The sequence below is a fragment of the Chenopodium album genome, chromosome 11 (assembly GCF_948465745.1).
Source record: "Chenopodium album chromosome 11, dcCheAlbu1.1, whole genome shotgun sequence".
In the NCBI taxonomy this organism is placed as follows: domain Eukaryota; kingdom Viridiplantae; phylum Streptophyta; class Magnoliopsida; order Caryophyllales; family Amaranthaceae; genus Chenopodium; species Chenopodium album.
This window is the reverse complement of record NC_137844.1, coordinates 7,411,213-7,437,083: the sequence shown is the minus strand read 5'-3', so window position 1 is coordinate 7,437,083 and position 25,871 is coordinate 7,411,213. Positions and strand designations below refer to the sequence as shown.

Genomic DNA, 25,871 nt, shown 5'->3' with positions numbered 1-25,871 from the left:
ATTAAAATACCCACCAATTTACAACAATATTTGTGCAAAGCTTTCCCATATAAAATTTTGTTTTTTCATGTATTTTTAATACTTTATCTCTCTACTTTTTTTACAAACCTATGTAAATTTATCTTTCTAATATGTTTTTATTTCTTTTTATTTAAGTTTCTTAATAACGCAAAATCAACCCAAAAGGATCGAAGTTTTGGGGATGGAGGGAGTACAGTATATTACAAATAAAATGGTCTTTAAGATCAAAATGAAATTCTACCTTTTTATCAAATATTTTTAATTTTTTATTAGGTCGATTCACCTTGAATTATTCGTCATTAATTTATAATTACCAACTTTGAAATTCAAAACATTAATAATGATGAAACCTGACTTTGCTAATCATAATTGATTTTTAAGTTACAGAAAACAAGGTTGTCTCAATTTCACAACTCTTATGAATCATTTTTTTTTTTGAAGAAACTAATAAATCATTTTTAAATTAACATGCATGGTAAGACTTAGATTGATTAGCTAATTATTTATATGGAGTATAATTTATAATTATTATATACTTGGTACAAAAGTACATGCTAGCTAGATCAAGTTAAGAACTCACAAGTCAGACGTACCACGATTTTGTGCACTTTGGAATACAATTAGCTTATTGTCCCAACAATCATAGGGGTGCGGTTCTCTCCATAAACTGTTCCTTGGTACGTATAGTACATCTAAATATCTAATAAGAGCTAAGAACAAGCCATATGCACATACTTCCTCCAGAGCCTGTTCTGTACACCCAGGTGTACTGTATATTCGGGATATTTGCTCATCAAAAAAATGAATTTAGATATTTAATTTTTTAACGAGAAGCATTATAACTACTCATCGAATGATGATTTGAAGTTTAAAAGTCGCTATAGGGAGGACATGCAACACAGAAGACCCATTCAAATCACAAGGAAACACCGAACTTTAGAAGGCAATATTAGTCTTTTAAGGGTGGTCCATGAGCATTCTCCACTACAGATAAGAGACGGTCTTATATATATATATATATTGCAGTTATATAAGCCAGACTCATTACAATAACATTTTACATGACTCACTTAATCATGATCGCCTTTAATTTTCAAGGTTATTAGTCAATTAAATTTAAAGGTAGCATACAGCAATGTATGTATTATGTTTTATATATCACAATAAATTAGTGTAAGACCGTTTAATTCATGTACGTAAGATGGCTTCCTACTCCGAATAGGAAAAAAAAAAAAGAGAGAAAAACTCACAATCTTCTAAGACGAGACCTATACCATTGTGGGAGCATAGTCTTATGGGCGGTTGTAATGCACTAAAAAAAAAATGTAGGAAAGCTGCAAGAGATAGCCAACATTGACTTATATGCCTCCACTTCTTTCTTTATAATGCATCAATCATATGAGAACTATTATGCAGAAATTTTGTTGTGTGTATAAAGCAACTTTAATCACTTTCTGAAATTTTGATGAAATTTGACTAGCTCAATATAAAGTTTTTAATATATTTGGCCACCAAATTGTTGGCCCTTATGAAGCATGTATCCCTATCTATACAATTGCATCATTCACTAACTGTTTTACTATACGCACACAATAAAGCTGCATGAAATAAAGGCTGTCTTGAGGTCATCTCTTTACTATTGAACACGAATATTTTGTCCCAATTTGAAAAAAATATATAGTTTTTTGTGATTTACATGTTTGATAAATAGCGTGTCGTTTTCTTTATTGCGTAAATGTGTAACGTAACATCATGTTCTATAAGAGGCTAGTATATAATGTTAGATATATGTGTGTCAGTGTGTGAGTACTTTCAAAAGAGTCTCTTTCGAGATATTCAATTTAGGTTTTGATAAAATAATGTTTCTTATATAATGATTATGCTGATTGAGTCAACGGTGGTATGTAAACCCCTTTCATCACTAAATGTATTAATATTTTCTATAATTTGATGGAAAGGTAATTGGTCACGGCACGTAGAGTATGTAAAGAGTGGCATCAAGGGCATGCAGCTTGCAACTCATTCAAGTCTTTCGAGGGGCGGTATACTGAATAGTGGTAGCTTTAATGTTTGGGACAGGTACCAATTCAATTACCAACCAATTAGGCCTTACCCAATTGGTTATTATCTTACCCATGGGGCCATTTTAAACTACATGGCCCTAGCCATAGGAGGTGGTTAAGTCACGTATGGCCATGCCCCAACTCACCACCCCATAGATAATATTGAAAGATGCAACCCAAGTATTATAGGTAGAAAACGAATACATATAGAACCGACAAAACTAATTCAAATAATCCGATACATACTCAAATTGTATTTGTATTTGATCCACATGAAATTATATATGACATAAATTTATTGCACAATCTAATTTCCATAATGAGCTACGTAATTGACAATAGCCCTAAAATTTACTTGACTTAAACTAACTTGTATTTGAACTAGACCTGGTTTTGGGGGGGGGGGGGGGGGGAGTTGGGGGTCGTGTTAGAGTCGGTGCGAGCCGATTGCGAGTCGGGTCAAAGAGGGTCACATTTTATAGGGTCAATAGTGGGTCGGACTAATGTAGGTCGCGGGTTAATAGCTGGTCGATAATGGGCAGGCCAACAAAATATCAATTAAAATAAATATTGAACAAAGCCATTAATAAATATAAATAAATACAAATTTATCTATGTAATTACTTTAACATTATCTATTTTGTTTGTTTATTAAATTAGAAATATATTTTGACACTATATTGACCCTACCCAATAGGATTTCGTCCGTTAAAAGCCATGTTCATTAAAAGCCTTATAAGCTTGGCCCTGACTCTATTATCATTGGATTACCTTACCCACTAACCAGCTCTAATCCGAACCAATTAATAAATTTCTTCATATGAAAATCAAACATGAAATAAATGATCAAGTTGCCACCTTCACCTATATGGCCACATGTGAGTTGTGTCAAACATAGTAGTTGAGATTGAAGGGTTGGGTGACTTGGGTCAATGGACAATATTTGGACAATAATCTATAGTATGGACCAGAACTTCCAAATATAACAATGTGGTGCTTATAAGCATTGGTTAGGAAGGACAGGGCACGAATTGAGCTCGCTTGGCATGGGACGTATTGAGCCCACTGTTCATCCGATATGATACATCCATCGGTGGGTTGTGTATTGATATCATTTCAAAAATTGGCAAGAGCATGAGAGATTGGTCCACTTAGAGGAAACTAACAAGCACAGCTTACATTAGCCATAAGAACATAAGCAGTGAGCCCAGCCGTAAATTGTACCCTAGGCTTGCTGAGAGCCTGAGATGCGCGAGGCCTAGCCCAAACTCATCTTTATTAGCAGGCATCACTTTGTTGCATCAAGTGTTTTGCAGTGTAGCATAGTAGCTTGTGCAGTTTTTGCTCACTATTCTACAAGTACAAATGAATAGTACACAAATAAATCTAGTTAGCCAACTTTCAAGTAGAAGAAGTGAACCAATTAATTAGATTAGTTTACACTCTACCTTTTAGATTGGTCGATTGGTTAAACTATAAACATATTTCCCAATATTTTAGTTAGGAAGATTTGAATTAAGTACATCTCCCCTAAATAGTACTTTTACATTTTATGATTTGGATGTTGACACCGCTCCACTAAGTAAATCTTATGCTAATTGGCAAATCCTTGATCCAAACTCCAACAAAATTTTCATCCAAAGTTAAATAAATTACCAAGCTTAAGCAGCCCTAGCAACCTTGATGAAGACATCTTCCAAGGTGGTGTCTGCCAAGCCCCACGCATGAATTGGGAACCTACCCTTCGCAATCTCCACAGCCTGAAATATATCAGCAATCCTGACCTCATTTTTTGGGAGCTCAAACTTTTGGGTTCCTGCCAGATGGTATATCTTGTGGGCATTAGAGCAGATCAACTTCACCATATTTTCCACCTCTGCGTGGTAGTCTACTGTGGTCGTCATGGTGAACACCAACAATCCCCCATATCGAGCCTTCAACTGTCAATAGAAAGGGTTAAGAACAGGGATAATTGAGAGTTCATGAAGAAGAGTCAATAAAATAACATGAAACATGGCATAACCTTAAGCTCATCTACTTGATTGATCATATAATCTTTATATATAAAACTACCTAAGATATTTTATGCATGACTTCAGACAATAACCCGATCTTAGGAGGTGAGTGTGGAAAAAGAGAGTTTTGAAGAGATTAACCTCTTTTGCATCCGCTATGCACTGCATGTCACCATTGACAAAAATACCTAACCGGTCACAAAGAGCTTCAGCTTCTTCCATAGAGTGTGCTGTGAAATGGTTTGAGCCATAAATTGTCAGTAGCAATGCAAGAGACTAAGGCCCTGTTCTCTTCACCTTAAAAATATAATATAAAGTAAAAATAATTTCATTTCAGTAAAATTAAGTTCAGTTCAGTAAAAATAAGTTCAGTTCAGTAAAATTCAGTTTTCTTAAAGAAGAATTATAATAGAAAATCAGTAAAAATAATTTCAGTTCAGCAAAAATAATTTCAGTTCAGTAAAATTAATTTAAGTTCAGTAAAAATAATTTAAGTTCAGCAAATATAATTTTGTTTCAGTAAAAATAATTTCAGTTCAGCAAAAATAAGGTGAAGAGAACGGGGCCTAAGAGCTATGTGCCTATGCATATGCATATGCATGTATAGAAAAAGGCAGGTAAGAAAAGATTACTAGTAAGAACAATGGCTCGATCTTGCTTTGCACGCTTTACAACATTCCACAGATTGTTTCTGGAAGCCGGATCTAGTCCAGTGCTAGGTTCGTCCATGAATACAACCTTTGAAAAAAGAATCTTATATATCATTGATCATACTTACACGACTACATTAAAAAGAATCAGCCTTCTGCTTGAATGATTAGAAAAATATACATCGCGCTAAAGAAAAGAACGTAATCAAGAAATACTTTAATGGACAAAAGGGTTATATGATGCTAAGAACAAACCTTGGGATCTCCAATCAGGGATATAGCAACACTTAGTCTCCTCTGCATACCGCCGCTGTACTTCCCAGTTTGTTTGTCAGCAAAACCGCCGTAATATAAATTGACATTTTTAAGAGATTCCTCCACTGCCTAATTCATGTAAGAAGTGAATACTAAAATTAGGAATTAAACTATCTGCCTGTTTCTGCCAAAATTTATTGATTCAAACCCACCGATATACATCCTTAAAAACTTCAATAACTATGAAAAATCTTGCATGGTACAAAGCCATGTTGACATGAAGAGATTATTCAACATATCCATCAAGCAATAATGTTGATATGAAGAGATTATTCAACACACGATTCGTTAAGAGAGATATGCAAGCACCTCTTTTAAGGCAGCATCTCTAAGGCCCTTTAGTCTACCATAAAACATTAGATGCTCCCGTCCTGTTAGAGTTTCCCAGAGAAGACTGCAGTTATCAAGAGAAAAAGAAATTGTAAACTATGGCTTCAAAAGATCCTCAAGTAGGGGACGTAGGACAGAGAAAGTGAATAAAAACTTACTTGTCCTGAGGACAAACACCGATCATAGAGTATATCTCATCCATGTTTGTTCTTATGTCAAAACCATTTATGAATGCTGTGCCAGAGGTTGGCTTTGTAAGACCAATCATCTGTGTGAACAAAAGGAGGAAAAAGCTATGCTTAGTAATAAGGTTTATGATTCATTGTATATCTACTTCCGCACCCTTGTTACCAGGATGATAAAGTGATGAATGAAGCTTGTATACAATGACCAGTGAAGATTCTAGTATATATAGCCATGTAGAGATCTATAAACTTCTCAGATGATAAGTGAAGAACTTTGGACTAACCATGCTAATAAATGAGGTTTTTCCTGCACCATTCGGGCCAAGCATCCCAAAGCAACCTGACTGAGGCAAAGCAAGATACATTCCTTTGACAGCAATTTTGGGAGGGTTTCCATCTCTTGCTGGATACACATTCCTGATGTTGTCACAGAGAATGGGATGACTTTCAGCTGACTCGAGTATCGATTGCTTCACTGTTTCCCTCTATTAAAGCGGAAGGGGGTAAATGGGGAGTAAGTAATTTGCAAGAAATTTTTTACATATAATTGAGCCAAGAACAATGAAGTTGATTGACTTTGACCATCTATTTGTACTTCAGTTATAGGCAACAAGAGAAGGAACAGATTAAGTTTAATTCTTTTAGGGATGGTAATGACTACTGCATGCATACACACGGAACAAAAGTCTCACCTCTTGGACTACATCAATTTTCTCTGCATCTAAAGAATCTGGAGATTCATTACTCCGGAAATTAGGTTGCCTTGCAGGTGATGAAAGCTTCTTCCACCAATTTCCAGACGATGAAAATTGGTCGAAAAAATATGCTAAGATTACAGTTACCACCCACTCCACTAACATGATGATGATGGCCTCTCTCATTCCATTATCAGGGTTATTCAAGTCTTGCCACTCCATGCCACTATCACCCACCATACTTCCATCAAAAGCATATTGTTGTAGCTCATATAACCCGCGAAATAATGAAAATCCAGGATACAACTCAAGAATAATCACCCAGATTCCTGAAATATTAAAATATATATATATATATATATATATATATATATATATATATATATATATATATATTCAAAATAAGACATACACAAAGATCTTTTAATCTACTCAGTTGCATATTTCATATTGATAAAACGCATTAGACATTAAATCTGACAAATTTCTATCAACAGCATCCTTTGATAATGAAACTTACTTGGAACCGATTTTACAAGCAAGCTCTTGAATAGGAAGTTCCCCAGCAGGCCAGTCAAAAACACAAGTAAATACCCCACAACTACATGAAATAGTCTTAATGAGTATCATGAACAAGAAAGTTATAGTTTACTGCAGAAATCTAATACTATGGGGTGATACAATGTATATTAAATATAACATTCACACCTGAAGCCGTCTTGACATTGGAGATTAACCCTGTGGCTAGGAAGGCCACAGAAACTTGCAAGTTTATATAAACAAAATAGAACACAAATTGGATGCTATAGTCATTCAGTCTAAAGAAACTTAGTCCTGCAACCAAAAAAATGAAGTGTGAATAAACTTGAAGTATATGAGTAAAGAAGGTGATGCATATGCATTATTACCAAAAAGCGAACCAACAGCTACAAAACATAGCATGTAGATTAAAGAGACAATGACAAAATATCCATATGAAATAGTCCAATATGCTCTATCACCGAGCCCATTCATTTTCATCATCATTCGGAGTTTATGTTGCTTTTCATAAACCAGAGCTTGCAAAATCACCTGAAAAGCATAAAATAATCTTCATGTGAATTAGGAACTTGAAATTTTCCTTAGTTAGCAGCATTAATTATTTATAAGATAAAGTCACTCTTGCTCTGTGTTCGGTTACATCAAGTAAACCATCTAACAACTAACAAATACTTAGTATTATTTAATTCAAGCTGTTTTCGTTATACTTGGTATTAGTATTATTTACTTTAAGTTGTTTTCGTTAGACTTTTTGATCACTTACTTGCCTTGTTAGGATTGGAAAAATGTTCTACAGCGATTCAAGATAAAAGTTACTTCGTATAATAAGAAGAAACAATACGAACTTAGTGGCCAATACCTTGAATGCATAACTAGAGCATTGCATACTTTGCAAAATAAAGAATGAGTTCCTGAAAATAACAAGGGACTTACAGGAAATAACCAGACAACAATCCATATGAACAATAGTGTACTCAAGAGTGTCACAAATTTTGGCGAGTTCTCATAGTTATGCGTGGGCATATCTTTCATAAACTCTATTGGTATTCCTGCACTTTTCCCTCGTAAAAATTGAAGATATGCATTGGATACCTACAGATTGCAAATCTTCATCAAGCTCATTGTTATAATGCTAGAGACAATATTAGTGCCTGACATTGAATACAAACAACTCTACAGAATCTCGAAAATGAGGGTCAAAAACTCAAAATGCTTACAACAATAGGCCTAGGACAAATAGTTTTAGTTTATATATTAAGTTTTTAACAATTTCAAACCAAGATTAACAGGAGCTATTAACTTATTACCATATTCAGCATTCGCACAACCTCCTCAGGGGTTTTGTACCATACTACAACATTGAATTGGCTGGCTTCGGAGTTCTGGAGATCAAAAGCTGTCAAGTGAGAAGGAAAAAGAAATTACTCCTATCCGAGCATGTAAAGATAGTAAATGAGTAGATATAACTATGTCAACTAGGGTAACTATAAATAGATAGCTTATTAAAAAAAATATATCAACTATCACATAGATTTATCATATGATCTTAAATCAACCGACCTCCAGCGAATTCCTCCTCCTCCTTGGTATTGACACGAAAATCACCCTTATATATCACATCATTGATGTCAGAGTAGCTATTCCTCCACAATGTGACCCCTTCCATGCATTCCAACTCTGAATAAAGGATTATTCATTGTAAAACAGAAATTCAAGTACAAAAACTAACAGTGAAATCAAGGATGCACGAGCCTCATTCTGAACATGGTTTAATCAATGAGACTAGTACTTGAAACATGCTTTGCTAGAGGAGTAAGGAAACAAAATGTTTTCATATGCAGCAAAATCATACCAATGTTTTTTTCTTTCAAGGGCAAAGAAATCGATGAACTCTTATTGCATTTGTGTTGTATGTAATAGAGTTTTGAGTACTCATAAGAAAGATCATCCTCATCAGAAAAGGTGTCGGTTCCCTGTACCAATTCAATCAAACAACGATTGCAGCATTAAAAATAAAAATAAAAATAAACGACCTTGCCAATAACTCGAAAATATGTTTTCAGTTAAGATAGGCTCACCAAGACTAGGGGCTCGAGGAAGTCAGATGAACTCATAGAGGTGGCAGTTGGAAACATGTCGCCAATCACACCTAACAAGCATAATACAAGATATCACAATGAACACAACATCATTTTAACATAGACATTTTTAAGCATAACATCATTTGAATATCCTGCTTAATCAATTGTTGTCATAAATCAAACCAGACGTGATACCCGGCCTGTACATTAAACATTGAACATACAATTCGACGAAAAAATAGCCCCCACATTTTTAGCTTACCCTTTGCATAATTTAAAAGTTAGTAGTTGAATGTGAACAATAGTACATGCATTTTGCCTATGAGCACGAGTATAAGTGAATAACGCGATATTTCCCTTTAAAGAAAGAATAAGTTATTTAACTCGGGATGTAGTACCCTTGGCAAAAGACTGATTGGAAGCAGTGTAAAGAAAAGTAGCAGGACAGGAAGAGTCATTCTTGCAGGAAGGGTCCGGTAAGTCTTGGAACGGAAGCAATTTGGACCTCACGGCCATAGAATACTGCGACGGAATTTGTAACATCGGTAACCTCTCCGGTGGATTAGGAACCGGTGGATTCGGTTTTTCCGTTAGTGATTCTTTCTCTATTTGGTATTGTACCACCACTAGTAATACTAATATCAGCACTGGGAAAACAAACAGACAGCAATTCTGACATTTGTTCCTTTTCTGCAATCACATTATCATTCAAAAACTTAGAATTGTATTCTACTGTAATTCTACAATGTAATCCAATTAAATTAATCACCATATACATTAAACAAATAAAGATTTTTATTCAATAATTCCCATATAATACAAAATCATTCATGGCCCAAGGCCAACCTGCTATATCTATACAATTACAGGATATTTTTATACACCAAGTGAAAACCCAATTGCCAATTTTATGCAATGTTGTCATATTCTGCTCATTAACCCAAGTTCCTATTTTAATCAAGAATTCATTTTTACAATGGAAAAAAAAAACATGGGAATTGAATTGCAAAATTCAAAATTTCCTTTTCACTTAATCATATATATATATCAATCACATAATTCATACACTTATAATCAAATTGCTTAAAATCAATCAAATTAAAAAAAAAATAAAAAAATCAGAACACTATTTTGTAATGGAGAAGAAGGGTGGACCTGATAAGTCAAGTTCTTCCTTAGCAGGGCATTAGACTGAGCCCAATAACTCGGTTTTGAAGGGGATGCATTTGCCATTTTTATCTTCAAATAAAAATTCCAAAGTAGAAAAATGACAGAAAGAAGGAGAATTTCTGCAGAAAGAAGCAGGAGAATTTCAGGGGTTTGATTAAGTTTTTCAGTAGTCGCTTTCTAGTGATAAAAATCTCAACACTGTCTTACGTACGATTTTGTAGTCCCTTGTAACGCATGCCCTTTTCTACTACTTGATCACTTTCTCACTTCTCTTTCAAGTCTCTTTTAGTCGCTAGTTTAAACAACTTCGCGTAATACATGCATCTACCATTGTTAAATAATTATGACTGTTCGAATAGCTCATGTTATTTCGGTGAAAAATTATTTATTTTTTCAAAATATTAATGGTAATTAATACTTCCTCCGTTTTTATTTAGTTGCAACACACCCCTTTGAGGCTTTGATACGCATATTAAGAAGATATTAGACTAGGCAAACGGATATATTAAATTACAAAATTTTAACACCTATAAGAAGAAAGGGATAAGTTGCTACGCTTTAAATTTCATAGCTTAATTTATTCGTTTATCTAGTTTAATCACCTTATCGATAAACGTGATAAAATGTGTGTTGTAAGTATAAAAAAATAGAGGAAGTAGTAATTAATATGTGACTAGCATGACTCCAATATTTCCTTTTACATTGCATGAAGAAAAATCATCACTATTTCCTAATTTAAAAGTTATTGAATTAATATAGGATGAATGTAGTATGCATAATTCCTACTTCCTTTAAAATCTAAGCAATTTCTCAAATATTTGTGACATGCAAAAAGAAAATCTTTGTGCAATTTTGAGTATCAATTTATATAATTTTTAAAAGAATTTTTTACGGTGCTTAAATTGTCACAAAATGTTTAAACTTTGAGACATGACTAGAGTTGTTAATTCAGGTATTCAAGTCGGGTTCGGGTCGGGTCAAATCAGGTCTCAAGTCAAACCAGGATCAGGTTATGTCGAGTCAATCTAGCCTCAGATCAGGTTCAAGTTCGGGTTGGATCAATTTCGGTTCAAGTTATTTCGGGTCGTTCACCCTTTCGAGTGTAGGTCGGGTCTAATTCGAGTCACATTCAGAACGGGTTCAATTTCACGTTCGGGTTGTATTGAGTCGGGTTTGGTCGGGTTAATAGATAGTACATTCGGGTTCGGTTAAGGTTGGGTCAGATAATAATTTGGTCGGATAATCTTAAAGTTGGATCATTCTTGGTTTTGGTTCAAGTTCAATTCGAATAAATTCGATATGGTCAATTTGAATTTATATAATTACGCCCTGCATAATTTATTCAAGCATCAACAAGATTTTATTAAACCTATAACGAAGTAATAGAGAACAAAATGTATATAAGCTGAACAAATTGTACCAATATGTTGTTAAGGATTGAGGTTTTAGAATTGTACCAATATATAAGTTGAACAAAAGATATATAAAATTTTATTAAACCGTCCATGACTCGCGTCAATAACAGGTTGTGTTGGGTTATAAATGTTTTCAGGTTCTAATAGGGTCGGGGTATTAGTTCGGGTTCGGATTGTCGTCGGGTTGGGTTAAATCGGTTGACCGTTACTAGCGTGTCGGGTGCCGGTTCAGTTTCAGGTTCAGGTCATAAAATATTGGATCAAATCGGTTGTCGGTTAACATCAGGTTGGGTTCAGGTCGGTTACGGGTCACTAGTTTCACCCCATTGTTCGGATACAGGTCAGGTTCAGATCATTACTGGTTCAGATCGAGTTCTCGGATCAGGTCAATTTTTGACAGCTCTAGACATAATAGTGATGACACATGACATACATGCAATGTTTGATATGTACCTCAATACGTTAATAGAACCAAACATGTTTGTTACATACTTACATGCAAGTCACATTGAATCTATTGTAACATAAAAACAAAGCTAGTACACAGACTACGCACATTTCATGTGCATGCGGCCATGACAATTGTCAATTGACATGTACCATTTCCAAGCCCAAATTTGATACTTATTGACCATTCACATGTAAAGTACTTGTAGCTCCAATCAGTTAGAATATACAAAGTACAACTGTACAAGTATATGCCCCCATATGAAAAATAAATAAAAATTCAAGTATCATAAGAGTTAAGATTATCAACAAAGATCTAATATCAATACTTTCTTAGTGTAATAGTTTTCCAAATTTTCCTTAAAAAGTGGCAAAATGATAAGTACCTTAAATTGTGGTAAATTTAACAGCAATTTGAGCTGTAAATTGGAGAAAAGTCCACTATTAGTAAATAGAAGTAACTCCTAGCAAATCGATAAAAATAAGTAAAGCTAAAATCAGTTATATGTAGCAATTGATTGCTGGCAATAGACTTAGTGACCAGTGAGTACTCTTAGAAATGAACAGGTTCAATTTTTAAAATTACCAAATCAGGAATGCTTTCCAAAATCACCTATATAAATTACAACCCTCACGCGTTTTGCTTGTGATTTTAGTTCATTGTATTAGTAACCCATCATTTACTCATATATTTCCTTATTTACGATGCACACATTAAATCACTAATTCTTCATCTTATCAAATACTGACTTTGACACGCTCAAATTTATAGTCAAAATTTTCAAACAAGAAGATTACATGTGGACAGAAGGAACAAGTACTCATAACTCTTTTTTTTTTTTTTTTTTTTTTGAAACAAGTACTCATAACTTATATTAGAGTATAATAAAAACTAATAAACTTACATCCCAACATAAACTCCCTTTTCACACACACACACACAAAAAAAAAAAAAAAAAAAAAATGGGGACACTAAAAAGAGGGTTCCCATTGATGATCCAACAAGTAAATGCACTTGTAAAGAAGAAGTTATGGTTAGCAATGAGGAGCAAGCGCTCCTCATTTTTACAAGTTATTGCACCATTCATCTTCCTTTTTTTCCTTTTCGCCGTCGACAAGGTTAGCCGTTATTCGCCTTCTGAGCCGGAGGTTAGGGACCCAAAGGCGGTTGTCTCGCCGTCTATTCCGCCGTGTGAAACCAAGTTCCACATTCGACGGCCGTGTTATGACTTCGTGTGGAGTGGCGATTCTAGTCGCAAGGCACAAGATATTGTGTCTCGTATCATGACTAATAATCCTGTACGTCCTATTCCCTCCCACAAGGTAGGTTTAATTATCATACACTTACTTTTTTACCGTCTCTTTCTTTTGTTTTTACCACTGTAATTTATAGATGAAGCACTTTGATTTTTTCACTATTTATATATTTTCATTTATGTATATGTGGAATCTTTTTCGATTTGTTTACATTTGTATTTTATAAATTTTAATTTTTTATGATGTTTTCTTTTTAACAATGAGATAGAATGGTTGAATTTATGTATTCACATCAAAGGCGTGAAATTGAACGGTTCCATTTGTAAAATAATAATAATAATAATAATAATAATAATTGAAATATAATATAGTTTGAAAGGGTGCTTTAATAATTTTTTGGGGAAGTTGAGTTGAAAATATTGTTTGGGTTTTTGTACCTTAATTCTTGAAATTTGGAGCTTGCTTTGATTTTAAAAGGATTATATAGGAAAAGAAAGGAATAGATTAATGGAATGAAAGGTAAAGAAAGGAGCTTGCTTTGATTAATTAATGTAATTTTTAATTTTTAACCCCCATGTAGTCAAATAGCTTATACAAGTAGTTCAGTACATTATGTTTGACACATGGTGCTCTTCTTTAAATCAGTAGAAATAATTTCAGTTCGGATGAAAATAGCAATGCATAAAATTGATATTACTTTCGTATCACAATAAAGATGATAAATTATAAAGGGAGGACTTATGTAACTAAATGTTGAAGGTGACTATGAAAATATGAAATTACATTAGATATTTTCTTAAAATGGTTCATTGTGTAAATGTATGAACATCTAGGTTATATCATTTAGAACACCAGCTGATGTCGATGCCTGGCTTTTTCGCGATCCCTCACGCTGTCCTGTAGCCCTGCATTTTGTTGAGAAAAGTGCTACTGTTATGGGCTATGGAATCCAAAATAACTATACAACTACAGAAAAAAGTGGCAAGATTGAAACTCCTATAATGAAGTTTCAAATACCACTTCAAATTGCTGTTGAACGTGAACTCGCTAGATCAGTTTTGGCAGGTGATCATTTGCAGTTCTGCATCATTGACAGTCTGACATTTTATGATATCTGAAATGTGTCTTACATTCTGAACATCTTTGCCTTAGATCAAAGTTTTAGCTGGAATGTCGGATTGAAGGAATTTCCACATCCTGCAGCAACTCTTGAAGATAGATCCTTTACTGCCTATGGACTTATTGCTCCGTTGTTCTTGTTCACGGTTTCCATGTTTCCTTTCGTGTTTCAAATCAGCTCTATTGTCCTGGAGAAGGAGCTGAAACTGCGCAGGTAACACTCTAAACTTGCCGAGGATGGAAATAACTCGATTGTAAAAGTCTGAAACTCGAGTTTTTTAGCTTCTGATAATCTGATTATGCATTGATTTTTCTCTTACTGATAATCTGGTTTCTCAGGCCATGAATATAATGGGACTCTACGATTCTGCTTATTGGCTCTCGTGGCTTGTTTGGGAGACCTTTGTCATACTAATTTCATCGTTCTGTATTATCCTCTCTGGAATGATATTACAGTTTCAATTCTTCTTGCATAACAGTTTTGCAGTACTGTTTTTTCTTTTCTTCCTTTTTCAGTTGAATATGGTACATTTCGTATCTCTTATACACCAAGTAACTTTCAATTCATCCTTTGTTGTTTCTTTCTCTGAATTTTCTCTCATTTGGTTCGGATATGTTTTTATACTAGACCGGTTTTGCCTTCCTGCCATCTGCTTTTCTTGGCAAGACTTCTTCTGCATATAGAGCCGGGTTCTGGATTTTTCTGATTGGAATCGTTTCACAGGTACTTCAGTGTTCTAAGCTATAGACCAGAAATTTGTACTACTTCTGATCACCCTATGTGTTTTGATGCACAAATTTGATGTTGCAGTTTGCAGCTCTTGCAGCTGAGCCCTCTAAGAAATCTCGCAAATTATATTTTCTCCCACCAGCTCTGCTATCCCATGCCCTCGAAATGCTCAACGATGCAGTTGAATCACATGATATTCCTGTGATTAACTGGAGTAAACGAGTCAAGTGCCCCACTGATCAATCTGATTGTTATTTTACAATGGTATGTTTTATTTGCTGGAAAGTATAGTTTCTAACTTTCAATATAATTATATGTTTTTACTACATGACTAGATTGGTGTCTTGGCTATACACCGATAAAGGAGTACATATTGATGCATAAGTATGTTAAAGGAAATATTGTTCCAAAGATTATAATGACATGTACTTTGTAAGAAATAGGCCGGATCTCTGTGCTTTTGTTCAGCTTTACGCAGGTATAGACTAAATGCTCTCTGAATCTTTTCCTTTTATCATTTGTATCCTTATGCAGAATGATATCTACATACGGCTCCTATATACTTTTGTGTTCTGGTTTCTATTGGCATTGTACTTTGATAATGTAATGCCTAGCCCCAATGGTACGAGGAAATCATTACTCTACTTTCTGAACCCGAGGTACTGGGTAGGGAAAGGGGAAAATAAGCCTCAAGGTACAAAAACTTGAGTTTCCTTTTGATATGTATATCTCATAGTACAGTTGGTAAAGAGAACTTCTGACCTTTTTCCCATGATTGTGTCTTTGATCAGGTGGTTTATGTGGCTGCTGCAATTCAGATTCTGCATATGTCGATATTACTCCAGATGACACGGATGTGCTCGAGGAGGAAATTGTTGTGAAGCAGCAAATGAAATCAAATGAAATTGATTCTAACATTGCTGTTCAGATTCGTGGTCTAGTGAAGATATATCCTGGAAAGTTTAGCTTTGGTTGCTGCTGTAAGTGTCAAAAGACTGATCCTTTCCATGCCATCAAGGTATCATATTCATCTCCTAGACATTCTACTCCAAGAAACTAGCCGATTTCTACCCTTAGTTATATGATGACAATTAAATGAACGAAATGTAATCCTTGAGTTTTGGCATACAGGAAGGGATTGAAGAGGAAAATTTAATTGCAAAATGTATTCTTCTATCACTTATATATTCTGACTACTTTCACCTTGTTTTTATCAGGGTTTATACGTAAATTTGCCTACAGATCAACTCTTTTGTCTCTTGGGACCAAATGGAGCTGGAAAGACGACTACAATCAATTGTTTGACTGGCATAACCTCATTGACAGCAGGAGATTGTATTATATGCTGTCTGATTATTTGTTACTTGTTTAGACTTTCTCGTTGAAGAAGGATTATTGATCGACTATCTCTACTGTAACTGATTGAATTCACAGCTTTAATATATGGAAATTCCATCAGAAACTCATCTGGAATGTCAAATATTCGAAAAATTATAGGTCTCTGTCCTCAGGTAAAACTTTTATGGCCCTATCACAATGCTGTAAAGTATAAAAATTGATTAGACTCTCATGCGTTTTCTGCTATTTCTGTTAGTTTGACGTTCTTTGGAATGAACTGACTGGTGAAGAGCATCTGCAGCTGTTTGCTAGAATAAAAGGCCTACTGCCTGCATCAACTAAAGAGGTTTTTCGTTGACTTTAATGCAGAACTTTCCTATATGCCTGATTTGTTACATTGTGTGAAGAGCTTATATATTTTTGTATGTTAAATAAGGCTGTAAAGAAATCTCTGGAGGAAGTGAGACTAACAAATTCAGCCAAAGTGAGAGCTGGTAGTTACAGTGGAGGAATGAGGCGCTGCCTTAGTGTTGCATCTGCTCTCCTTGGCGACCCAAAATTAGTGATTTTGGATGAACCGGTAAAATATAGTAGTAATGTTAGTCAGATAATTTCATTATTAGACTTCCAAGAAAGTTTTGAAGCATTTACAACTGATATTTTGTTCGAATTGCAGACTACAGGTATGGATCCAATAAGCAGGAGGCATGTATGGGACATAATAGAAAATGCAAAGAGGGGAAGGGTTGTCATTCTAACAACACATTCAATGGAAGAAGCTGATATATTAGGGGATCGCATAGGTATCATGGCCAAGGGGAGGCTCCGTTGTATTGGAACTTCAATTAGATTAAAGTCTCGATTTGGCACTGGTTTTGTTGCTAACTTGAGCTTGGTAAATGGAAACTCAGCAACAAATTCAGCTCACAAGGAGACGGTGAAGTGATTCTTTAGACATGTAAGTTACAGTACTACGTATTATTTTTTAAAGGGCTTGTTTTTCTCTCTTTGCAGAAGTAACTTGTTTCATGCATGGTTTTACAGCATTTGGGAGTCATCCCGAAGGAGGAGAGCAATGCATTTCTTACATTTGTAATCCCCCGTGAGAAAGAGCCCCTTTTGGTGGTAAGCATACTTGATTCAATGAGTTAAGATACATCGTTACAAGGAGACCTTATAACATATGCTTTCAAGTGATATGACAACAATTTTAAAAAGGAAAGATGTCGGTCCTAAATTTGATCCCTAGAAGGTTGCCACAACACATGATGTCATGAAGCATTTATGATGTACACATGTACTACATAACTAAATAATACAGTACTCCATAACTTGCCCTCGAATAGCAAAGCAATTTTCAAGGGCTTTTTTTTTTTTTTTTTTTTTTTTAGGGAACTCTTGGAGAGCTCCAAGATAGACAGCAAGAATTTGGTGTAGCAGACATTCAACTTGGTTTGACAACTTTGGAAGAAGTTTTTCTGAATATTGCAAGGCAGGCAGAGTTGGAAACTGCTGCGGCTGAGGGACGAATGGAGACTCTTACTCTATCATCTGGGGCACTTGTTCAGGCAAGTACAATTACAATCAAGACAATTCTTCCAAATCTGAAAACTTTTATCAATGATCCAATTGAAGATTATTATTCATTTTAGAAATTATACTTTTAGGCACTATAAAATTTCCTCGAAATGCAGATACCTGTGGGAGCTAAGTATGTGGCGGTTCCAGGATCAGAGACTGCAGACAATTCTCGAGGCATTATGGTCGAAGTACATTGGGAACAGAATGATTCAGGCACACTCTGCATTTCAGGACATTCAGCTGAGAGGCCAGTTCCTTCAAATGTACAGCCGACCCTCCCTGTGGTTCATCAAAGGTCCTTGGGCCAGCCAAAGGGAGTTGTGGGAAGGGTGATTGATCCTAGTCAACTGTCAGAAAATTGCTTTGATTCATAGGCAAACTATGATCCTTAGTAAACGTGTAAATTGGCAGATTTTCTGTAAGACTATAGTCAATTAATCATCACAAGGACCTGTCATTCTTAGAGCAAATTATTGTCATTGATTGACGGCTGCTATTTTGCACCAAAACTGGTACGAAAGTAAAAATGAAAACATTTTGTCCCGGACTAGTCAATAACGCCTACACTGTCATTCACTGTTGGTTAAAATCGCTTCATTAGATCAATACATAAAAACCTTGGTTTTATGTTACTATAAATGTGGAGCAGCTCAAAACTGTCATCACATCCAATGAACTGTTTTTACTACAACTTACCATTACAAAAAATAATAAACCTAACAGGGAAAATTTGCTGAGCATGTTACACTACCAGCTGGTAACATTGATATCTAATACTTCTTTATTTGGAGATGTAAAGAAAGAAGTCAAATTAGAGCTTAAACATGTAGATGGTAAGAAGAATTACTCATCAGACGAAACAGCTTGAGCCTGACGAGTGACCTTGATGAAGACATCCTCAAGGGTGGTGTCAGCCAGAGCCCAAGCCTGAACAGAAAACCTACTTTTGGCATCCTCAACAAGCTGGAAAATATCAGCTAGGCGGACTTCATGCTTGGGCAGCTCAAATTTTTGAGTACCGCCCAAATGGTAGGTTTTATTAGCATTGTTGCAAAGTTTTAGTACCATGTCCTCCACCTCTGTATCATTCCCTTGCACTGTAGTCATTGTAAAGATGAAGTAACCTCCATATCTAGCCTTCAGCTGTCATACACCATCAATGCAACCAAAGAAACCAACGATTTTATAATTTTGTAATGACAGGATTAGAACAGAAATAGCTAGGGAAAAAAAAAGAAAAAAGAAAAAAATATTGAACTAAATTCAACTTGCAAAACTTAAGAAAATTGAACTGTACTGAAATGAAATCCAACTCAAACTAAAACATATTGAAATAATAAAATTAAGTTGCAATGAAACACTCTATAATACTATGAAACTTGCCTCTTTTGGATTTCCTACACAGCGCAGAGCACCATCAACAAAGACTCCTAGTCTATCACAAAGAGCCTCAGCCTCTTCCATTGAATGAGCTGACAAATATTACAAAAACTGTCAGAATTAGCCACATCCTAAGTTGACTAGTTTACTTTGAGATATCCCTTTCCAAGAAGAAAGGGCAGCATTGATTTATTTTTTTGATTCTTCATTCATTAAATTAACGGTCGAGTCAAAAAGAAATTGATCGCTTTTGTTATCATATCACATACTAATTACAGTGGCCTTAAGAGAGTTCAACAGATGCAGCCAATGAAAAAAATTGCATAATGTCAGCAATGTGACGTACATAGCTTCTATTATCACTTTCCATTTCCTAATAGTTTTGAGTAACTCAATACAAAGATGATGTGCCCTGGTCTACTATTATGTCAAGATTATTATCATATTCCACAATGTAGAGAAACTAGTAGCTATAGTATTTCTTGAAGCTTCTAATTTCTTAACAGACTTAAGTACTGTCCTAAGAAATCAGTGGTTCTAACTGCTTCTGAGACTAGTGATTATCTTTAGAGTAGATAGATAATTTTTTTTATGTATATGTATAATACTAATAAGACTAAGTCCTAAGAAATTAATGGCTGTAAAGTAGAACTAGATTACTCACTTGTGAGAAGAATTGTTCGATTTTTCTTTGCATGCTTCACCACATTCCATAGACTATTTCTGGAAGCTGGGTCTAATCCAGTACTTGGTTCATCCAGGTAAACAATCTTCCAAAGATCCAAAATAGTGGTATTAGGATAAAACCTTTGGACCAATACACAAGCATATTACAGTGGATAGGATCGGTGACATATAAAAAATTGTACGGACAGAAATCCATTATTGGGAGGAAAATTTATCTTAGACGAGGTAAATCATGATAAAATTGAACAATCGGCGATATAAACAAAAGAGGCCAGGAATGCAAAATTCTTATAGGAAACCTTAGGATCGCCGATTAGTGAAATCGCAACACTGAGCCTTCTCTTCATGCCTCCACTATATTTGCCAGAACGTTTGTCAGCAATACCACCATGGAATAAGTTAACATCTTTGAGAGCCTCTTCAACTGCCTAAACAATAGAATGGAGTGGGAAAGTGTTATTTGCTGTGAAGAAGGAAACATGAAACATTATTAACTACTTACGGTATGCATTCAATGACATGCCATATTTTGTTTTTTTCCAAGATTACAAGCGAAGTACCTGTGTCAATACAGAACCTTTAAGATTCTTAAGTCTACCGTAAAAGTATAGATGCTCCCTTCCAGTAAGTGTCTCCCACAGTAGGCTGCAGGTGCAAAATATATTAAAATTTCAAGACTTTAACTACAGAACGTGAGAAACAAAAGGTAGTGAAATGCCATTATCAAAGAAAATTGAGCAACTGATCAAACTTTTAAAGCAAAAGGGCAATATTCACACTTACTCAAACTGTGGGCAAACTCCCATGCAAGTGTATACATCATCCATGGAAGTTGTTATGTCTAAACCTTCAATGTATGCAGTGCCTGAAGTTGGATCTGTTAGACCAATCATCTGTTCAGATGTATTATAAGTTAAACCCCATAAAAAATTCATGGCTCGAGAATATTATCTGACACACATTATCCTATAATTACATCCATTTGAAAGGATAATACTACACACAACATAGATAAACAGTATTACAGTAGATTTGTACTGACCATACTGATGAATGAAGTTTTTCCTGCACCATTAGGACCAAGCATGCCAAAGCACTCTGACTTTGCTAAAGCAAGAGACAACCCTCTAACTGCAGCCTTTGCTGGATTTCCATCTCTTCCTGGGTAAATCTTCTTGATATTGTCACAGATAGCCGTGTGGCTTGTGCTTCCTTCTTGCATCAATTGTTCTACCTTTCGTCTCTGCCAGAAGACAGAAATGCAATTGTTAAACAAGGCAATTTTTCGTTTAAAAACAAAGGCGCAATAATCCGGATCATTGACAGCTGATGGCATCGATAAAGAAGCTTATCAATATGAATTAAAATTAATACCTCTTGGGCCACATCATTATGATCGTTTGAAGAGGATAGTTGAGAAGTATATCTCTTCATATTTTGCTGCGGGAATTTAGGTTTCCTTCTCAAGCAGTGTAAGAAGAATAATGGACTTTTAGTCCTGCCACTCCCAGTGGATACAACATGGTCAAGATAATAAGCTAACAAAAGCATAACCTTCCACTCAACCATCATGATGGCCATAGCTGTTTTCAACCCATTTCCTGGGTCATTTAAGTTCTTCCACTGCATTCCAACACCAGCACCACTCCTAGCAAATGAAGCATATTTTTGAAATTCATACACTCCTCGGTACAGTGCAAACCCAGGAAACATCTCAACTAAGACTATGGCTTTGCCTGGACAATCAGAATTATACAAAAACTTAGTACAACATCAAAATGCTTCAAAATTGAGTTTTATATTAGCAGCTGCAACTAACATGGTAGAGTAAAAGGCACAGTTTGAGTAAACAAATTCGAAACCAATACAGATCATCACTGAGACAACTATTTCTAGGCATATTATTTGAAACACTTAAATAAATGACAAAAGTAAGGAAATTTCATTCTTAGCTGATTTTTAGGAATTTCGTTTCACTCCTAGAGGCAGGAACGGGATGAACATGTATTATACTTGTACTAACATAAAAAAGGAGCACATATATACCCGAGAGAAATGGAGGTCCAGTAGAGTTTACTTACTTGAAAAATCAGAAGATTCAAAAAATTTTGTGATAACATAAAATGCAATGATACAACATAGCATCATGAATGTCGAGCAAACCACTGAAAAGGGACAACACAAGCATGATCATAAATAACTTATAGAGTAGAAGAAATTAATAATTCAAACAAATTAGTACATGGAATTGTGATAATCAAACCTTGAGCAGTCTTCACTGTAGGCACAAGAGCAGCAATCACAAATGCAAATGAAATCTGCCAGTTTACATGGACGAAATAGAACATAGATTGTACAATGTAGTCATTCTTGGTGAAGAAATATAAACCTGTAAAATTTTAAGCGCATTTACGACTGTAACTAATAAGACATAGAATGGGGTGAGATGTTGAAACGAAAAGTGATGATATGCTTACCTGATAACTTGCCAGCAATGAGAAAGAATTGTACGAAAAGAAGAGAAACAAAAAGGCAGTATATATAAGTAATCGCCCAATATGCTGTGTTACAAAGTCCGTGCATTTTCATCATGATTCGCAAATTTTTTTCCTTTTCATACACAATCAAGCTTACTAAGACCTGATTACAAAGACATGCTTTGAGTTAGCATGTAGAAATCTGATAAAGCAGTATAGTCAGTTTGTTTAGACCACATACACAAAATACAGTATTTCAGGAGGGCTGATGCACCTGCAACGAAGTAAATGTTGATGATATAATTGTACTTGATCACATCTTTAAACTGTAATACAGTGTAATTACTGAAATCATGCAAATTTTCTTTCTACTGTTTGTGTGTGGTGTACCAGCCCTCTTTTCTCATAAAAATATACTACTTCCGGAAACAACTCTTCATAGTAGCATTGTCTACAAAATATATATGGAGCATTCAAGCATAACCACTTGGTAATTCTTTAAAACACCAGCATACTTACAGTAACTGGAAATAGAAGTAGTCCAAAAGTTGTCATACGCAAAAATAAATCCACAACTGCTGCTAACGAAGCACTTATTCTAAGTGTGGTTGGTACTTCTTTCATGAACTCAAACAGTATCTGGGTACCAGATCCTTGCAAAGCCTGCAGATACACATTGGATGCCTGCACATGCATATTATCTTACCAATTAGATTTAGCGTTTGAGAAGAAATTAGGGATGTTCAGAGTATTCAGACTGCACCAAACCACAAACCAAACCCTTTTTTTTTTGGGCGGTTTGTACTTTAGGTGCAATTTCCATAATTTATGAAACCAAACCACAGCTCAATAATATGGTTTGTAGTTCAAACTTCAAACCATAAATTGCTGTTATAACTTTTTGGTTATTATCAAATATCATAACCCTATGCTAGTGATGATTTATATAGTCCTAATAGCGCCAATAAATCAAAATTCTTAGATCTTTTATGGTTTGCTAGCATGAAAAGCCTGATAACCCAATCAATCTTGATGTTAAACACAAAGGGTAAAATTTTTGGAAACAGAATGTGTGGAACCTTACCATATTCACTAACCTTGGCAAACGAGAAAAATTAAAAGAAGACGCGGATTCAGCTCTACTTGGTTCGCTCCAAAGAGTCACATTGAAGTTGGCTTTGTTGGTATCTGAGAAATCAAGTGCTGCCACAAAGTAAACCAACAAAAATAGATTCTTAATTTCTTATCACTACTTAGACTTTTCATCTAAAAAAAAAAAGAATACTCTTAGGTATAGTTGTTTGCTTGTTATATCTTATATGACTTCTATCCTCATACAAGAATTGATGATCTTACTTTTTCTTTATGTAAGTATACATTTTATGAACAAAATTAAACTGATTCATAATTTTTAAAATCTAAGGAGTCTTAACTTTTTATAAAAAAATATTGAGTTAAGAGTAATTTAGGTCTATTATAGCAGCAAAATGTGTTAAATCAATATATCATACTACCTGCACCGAAATTGTTATCAATCTTGTTTTGTTTGTTCCCTCCGTTGCCTTTGTATACTTCCTTGTTTATTTCGGATGAGCTGTTCCGCCACAATTTTAATCCTTCCATGCATTTTACTTCTGAAAACATAACAAATTGAAATATAAGCAATAAGGAGTATACAAGATCTACACACACTAATACTAGGAGAAATTGAAGGGTCAGAAGAAAAAAAGTTTGTGATACCTTTCCCAGTCGGATAAGGGAATGAAGAATTGGGCTTGCACTTGGTTTGCAGATAATAGAGGGGTGAAGGCGAATCAGGTTGGAAGACAGCATCAACCAGATAGTTTGATTGAAATAAGGGAGCTGGAGTTGCCTGGTACATGTTTATCAAAACTATTTGAAATGCTCTTTGTATGAATTGTATCCAACTTAATTAACACAAAATCAAGTATGCATATTTACCAAGACTAAACGATCCATGTCAGAAGGGTTTTCAATAGACACTGGTGGAAACATTTTTTCAGCCATACCTGTCATTAACATTTTTTTAAGCTATTGTCATGCATGATATAGTATTTAATGAGAAAATACACGTTCATTTCTGAGATACACAACTACTGTATTGTTTTATCACATGACATTCACATAAATAAATCAATAACTTTTTCTTAAAAGTGGGCCTCATAGTGATGATGAACAGATAAAATTGTTGATTTATTTAATCCAACAATATAGTATGATATCCTCTCTATGTCCATAAATAAGTTTTTTTGTATATACTCCCTACCAAATTAGATAGAGAAAGAGAGGGAGAGAGTGTACTCATGACAAAGGATTGATTGGTGCCGGTGAGAAGAAAAGTGACAGGGCAATTGCCGGAGACTCGACACGAAGGAGGCGGCAAGTCAGGAAAAGGCATATATTTGGATCGGACAGCCTGTTTGTCTTCGGGTGGAATTTTCAGTGCTGGTGGCCAAGGGACAGGGTTCCTTACCTCCATCTCCCTTAGAATCTCGCTAGACTCAGTCAATGTCCTCATATAATGCTCCACAGTTGCAAAGAATACTACTATTACCAGCGGAGTCATTAAAAGGCAGAGGTTTTGTGTCCTATTTCGTTTCTGCATTACAAAATCACATGCTCAAAACCAAAAATACATCAATACAGAGGGATAAAAAAATTTGCTTTCAACCTTCATCATTGATATGATTAGTTGTGTATTCAAAACCTTAATTAACTTATTATTATCTCTGCCTTATCTTTACATCTGAGATATGGAAGATATTTGATTATCCTGATATAACATTTTTCTCCCATTTGAATTCATGAGATGTAACTTTTATACTCTTCCTAATAAGCGTTCCAAAAATGAAAAATGTACACTAAAATGTTATTTTTATATATAAAATAAAAAAAGGCACGCTTAGGCCATATTCATTTCACCTTAAAAAAAATAATATTAATTAAAAATAACACGAGAATAATTAATAAATAATAAACAAAAATGGCGCGCATATTATCTTAAAACTAGTCACATGCATCCATTATCAATTTATCATGGAAGTTCTAATGATGTTGCTGGTAATGCAGACGCTCCTGTGGATAAAATAAGGGAGAGCACATACCTGATAAGTAAGACTCTTTCTAAACAAAGCATTAGCCTGTGTAGCAAAGCCGGCACGTCCGTGCGTTGAAATCTCCATGAACTCTAGATCTTAAACCAGCCCAGCAAATCTCTGATTGTTTAAATTGTGTTGTCTCTATATTTCCTCCTCTCTTAGATACGATCAACTTCCTAAAATTAAAAAACTTAAAAGATCAACAGTTTATATATGATTAACAAATTGCTTGTTTATGATTCGTTGTACTTTTTTA

At 34.9% G+C, this 25,871-nt stretch overlaps 2 protein-coding genes and 1 pseudogene across 2 annotated transcripts; 1 reads left to right on the top strand and 2 right to left on the bottom strand.

Annotated features, from left to right (window-relative positions):
* Positions 1–3,556: 3,556 nt before the first annotated feature.
* On the bottom strand, positions 3,557–10,348 carry LOC145568435 (ABC transporter A family member 12-like). The gene is made up of 18 exons (XM_081627857.1): positions 10,051–10,348; positions 9,294–9,585; positions 8,893–8,963; positions 8,667–8,787; positions 8,375–8,491; positions 8,122–8,210; positions 7,748–7,906; positions 7,183–7,345; positions 6,983–7,108; positions 6,795–6,875; positions 6,272–6,603; positions 5,864–6,064; positions 5,553–5,662; positions 5,374–5,458; positions 5,005–5,133; positions 4,732–4,837; positions 4,241–4,329; positions 3,557–4,024 (listed from the first exon to the last, which is right to left on the bottom strand). Exons 1-18 carry the CDS (start codon positions 10,126–10,128, stop codon positions 3,746–3,748), a joined length of 2,628 nt encoding a protein of 875 aa, XP_081483983.1. The 5' UTR covers positions 10,129–10,348; the 3' UTR covers positions 3,557–3,745.
* Positions 10,349–12,890: 2,542 nt separating this feature from the next.
* On the top strand, positions 12,891–18,326 carry LOC145566186 (ABC transporter A family member 2-like; annotated as a pseudogene).
* A 213-nt stretch (positions 18,327–18,539) lies between these two features.
* LOC145568434 (ABC transporter A family member 10-like) lies at positions 18,540–25,783 on the bottom strand. Its single transcript, XM_081627856.1, has 18 exons — positions 25,622–25,783; positions 24,819–25,116; positions 24,459–24,526; positions 24,237–24,369; positions 24,011–24,130; positions 23,581–23,699; positions 23,016–23,180; positions 22,497–22,659; positions 22,283–22,408; positions 22,101–22,184; positions 21,394–21,755; positions 21,062–21,262; positions 20,803–20,912; positions 20,580–20,664; positions 20,319–20,447; positions 19,997–20,102; positions 19,336–19,424; positions 18,540–19,095 (listed from the first exon to the last, which is right to left on the bottom strand). The coding sequence occupies exons 1-18, from the start codon at positions 25,697–25,699 to the stop codon at positions 18,796–18,798; spliced, it is 2,736 nt and encodes a 911-aa protein (XP_081483982.1). The 5' UTR covers positions 25,700–25,783; the 3' UTR covers positions 18,540–18,795.
* Positions 25,784–25,871: the final 88 nt, after the last annotated feature.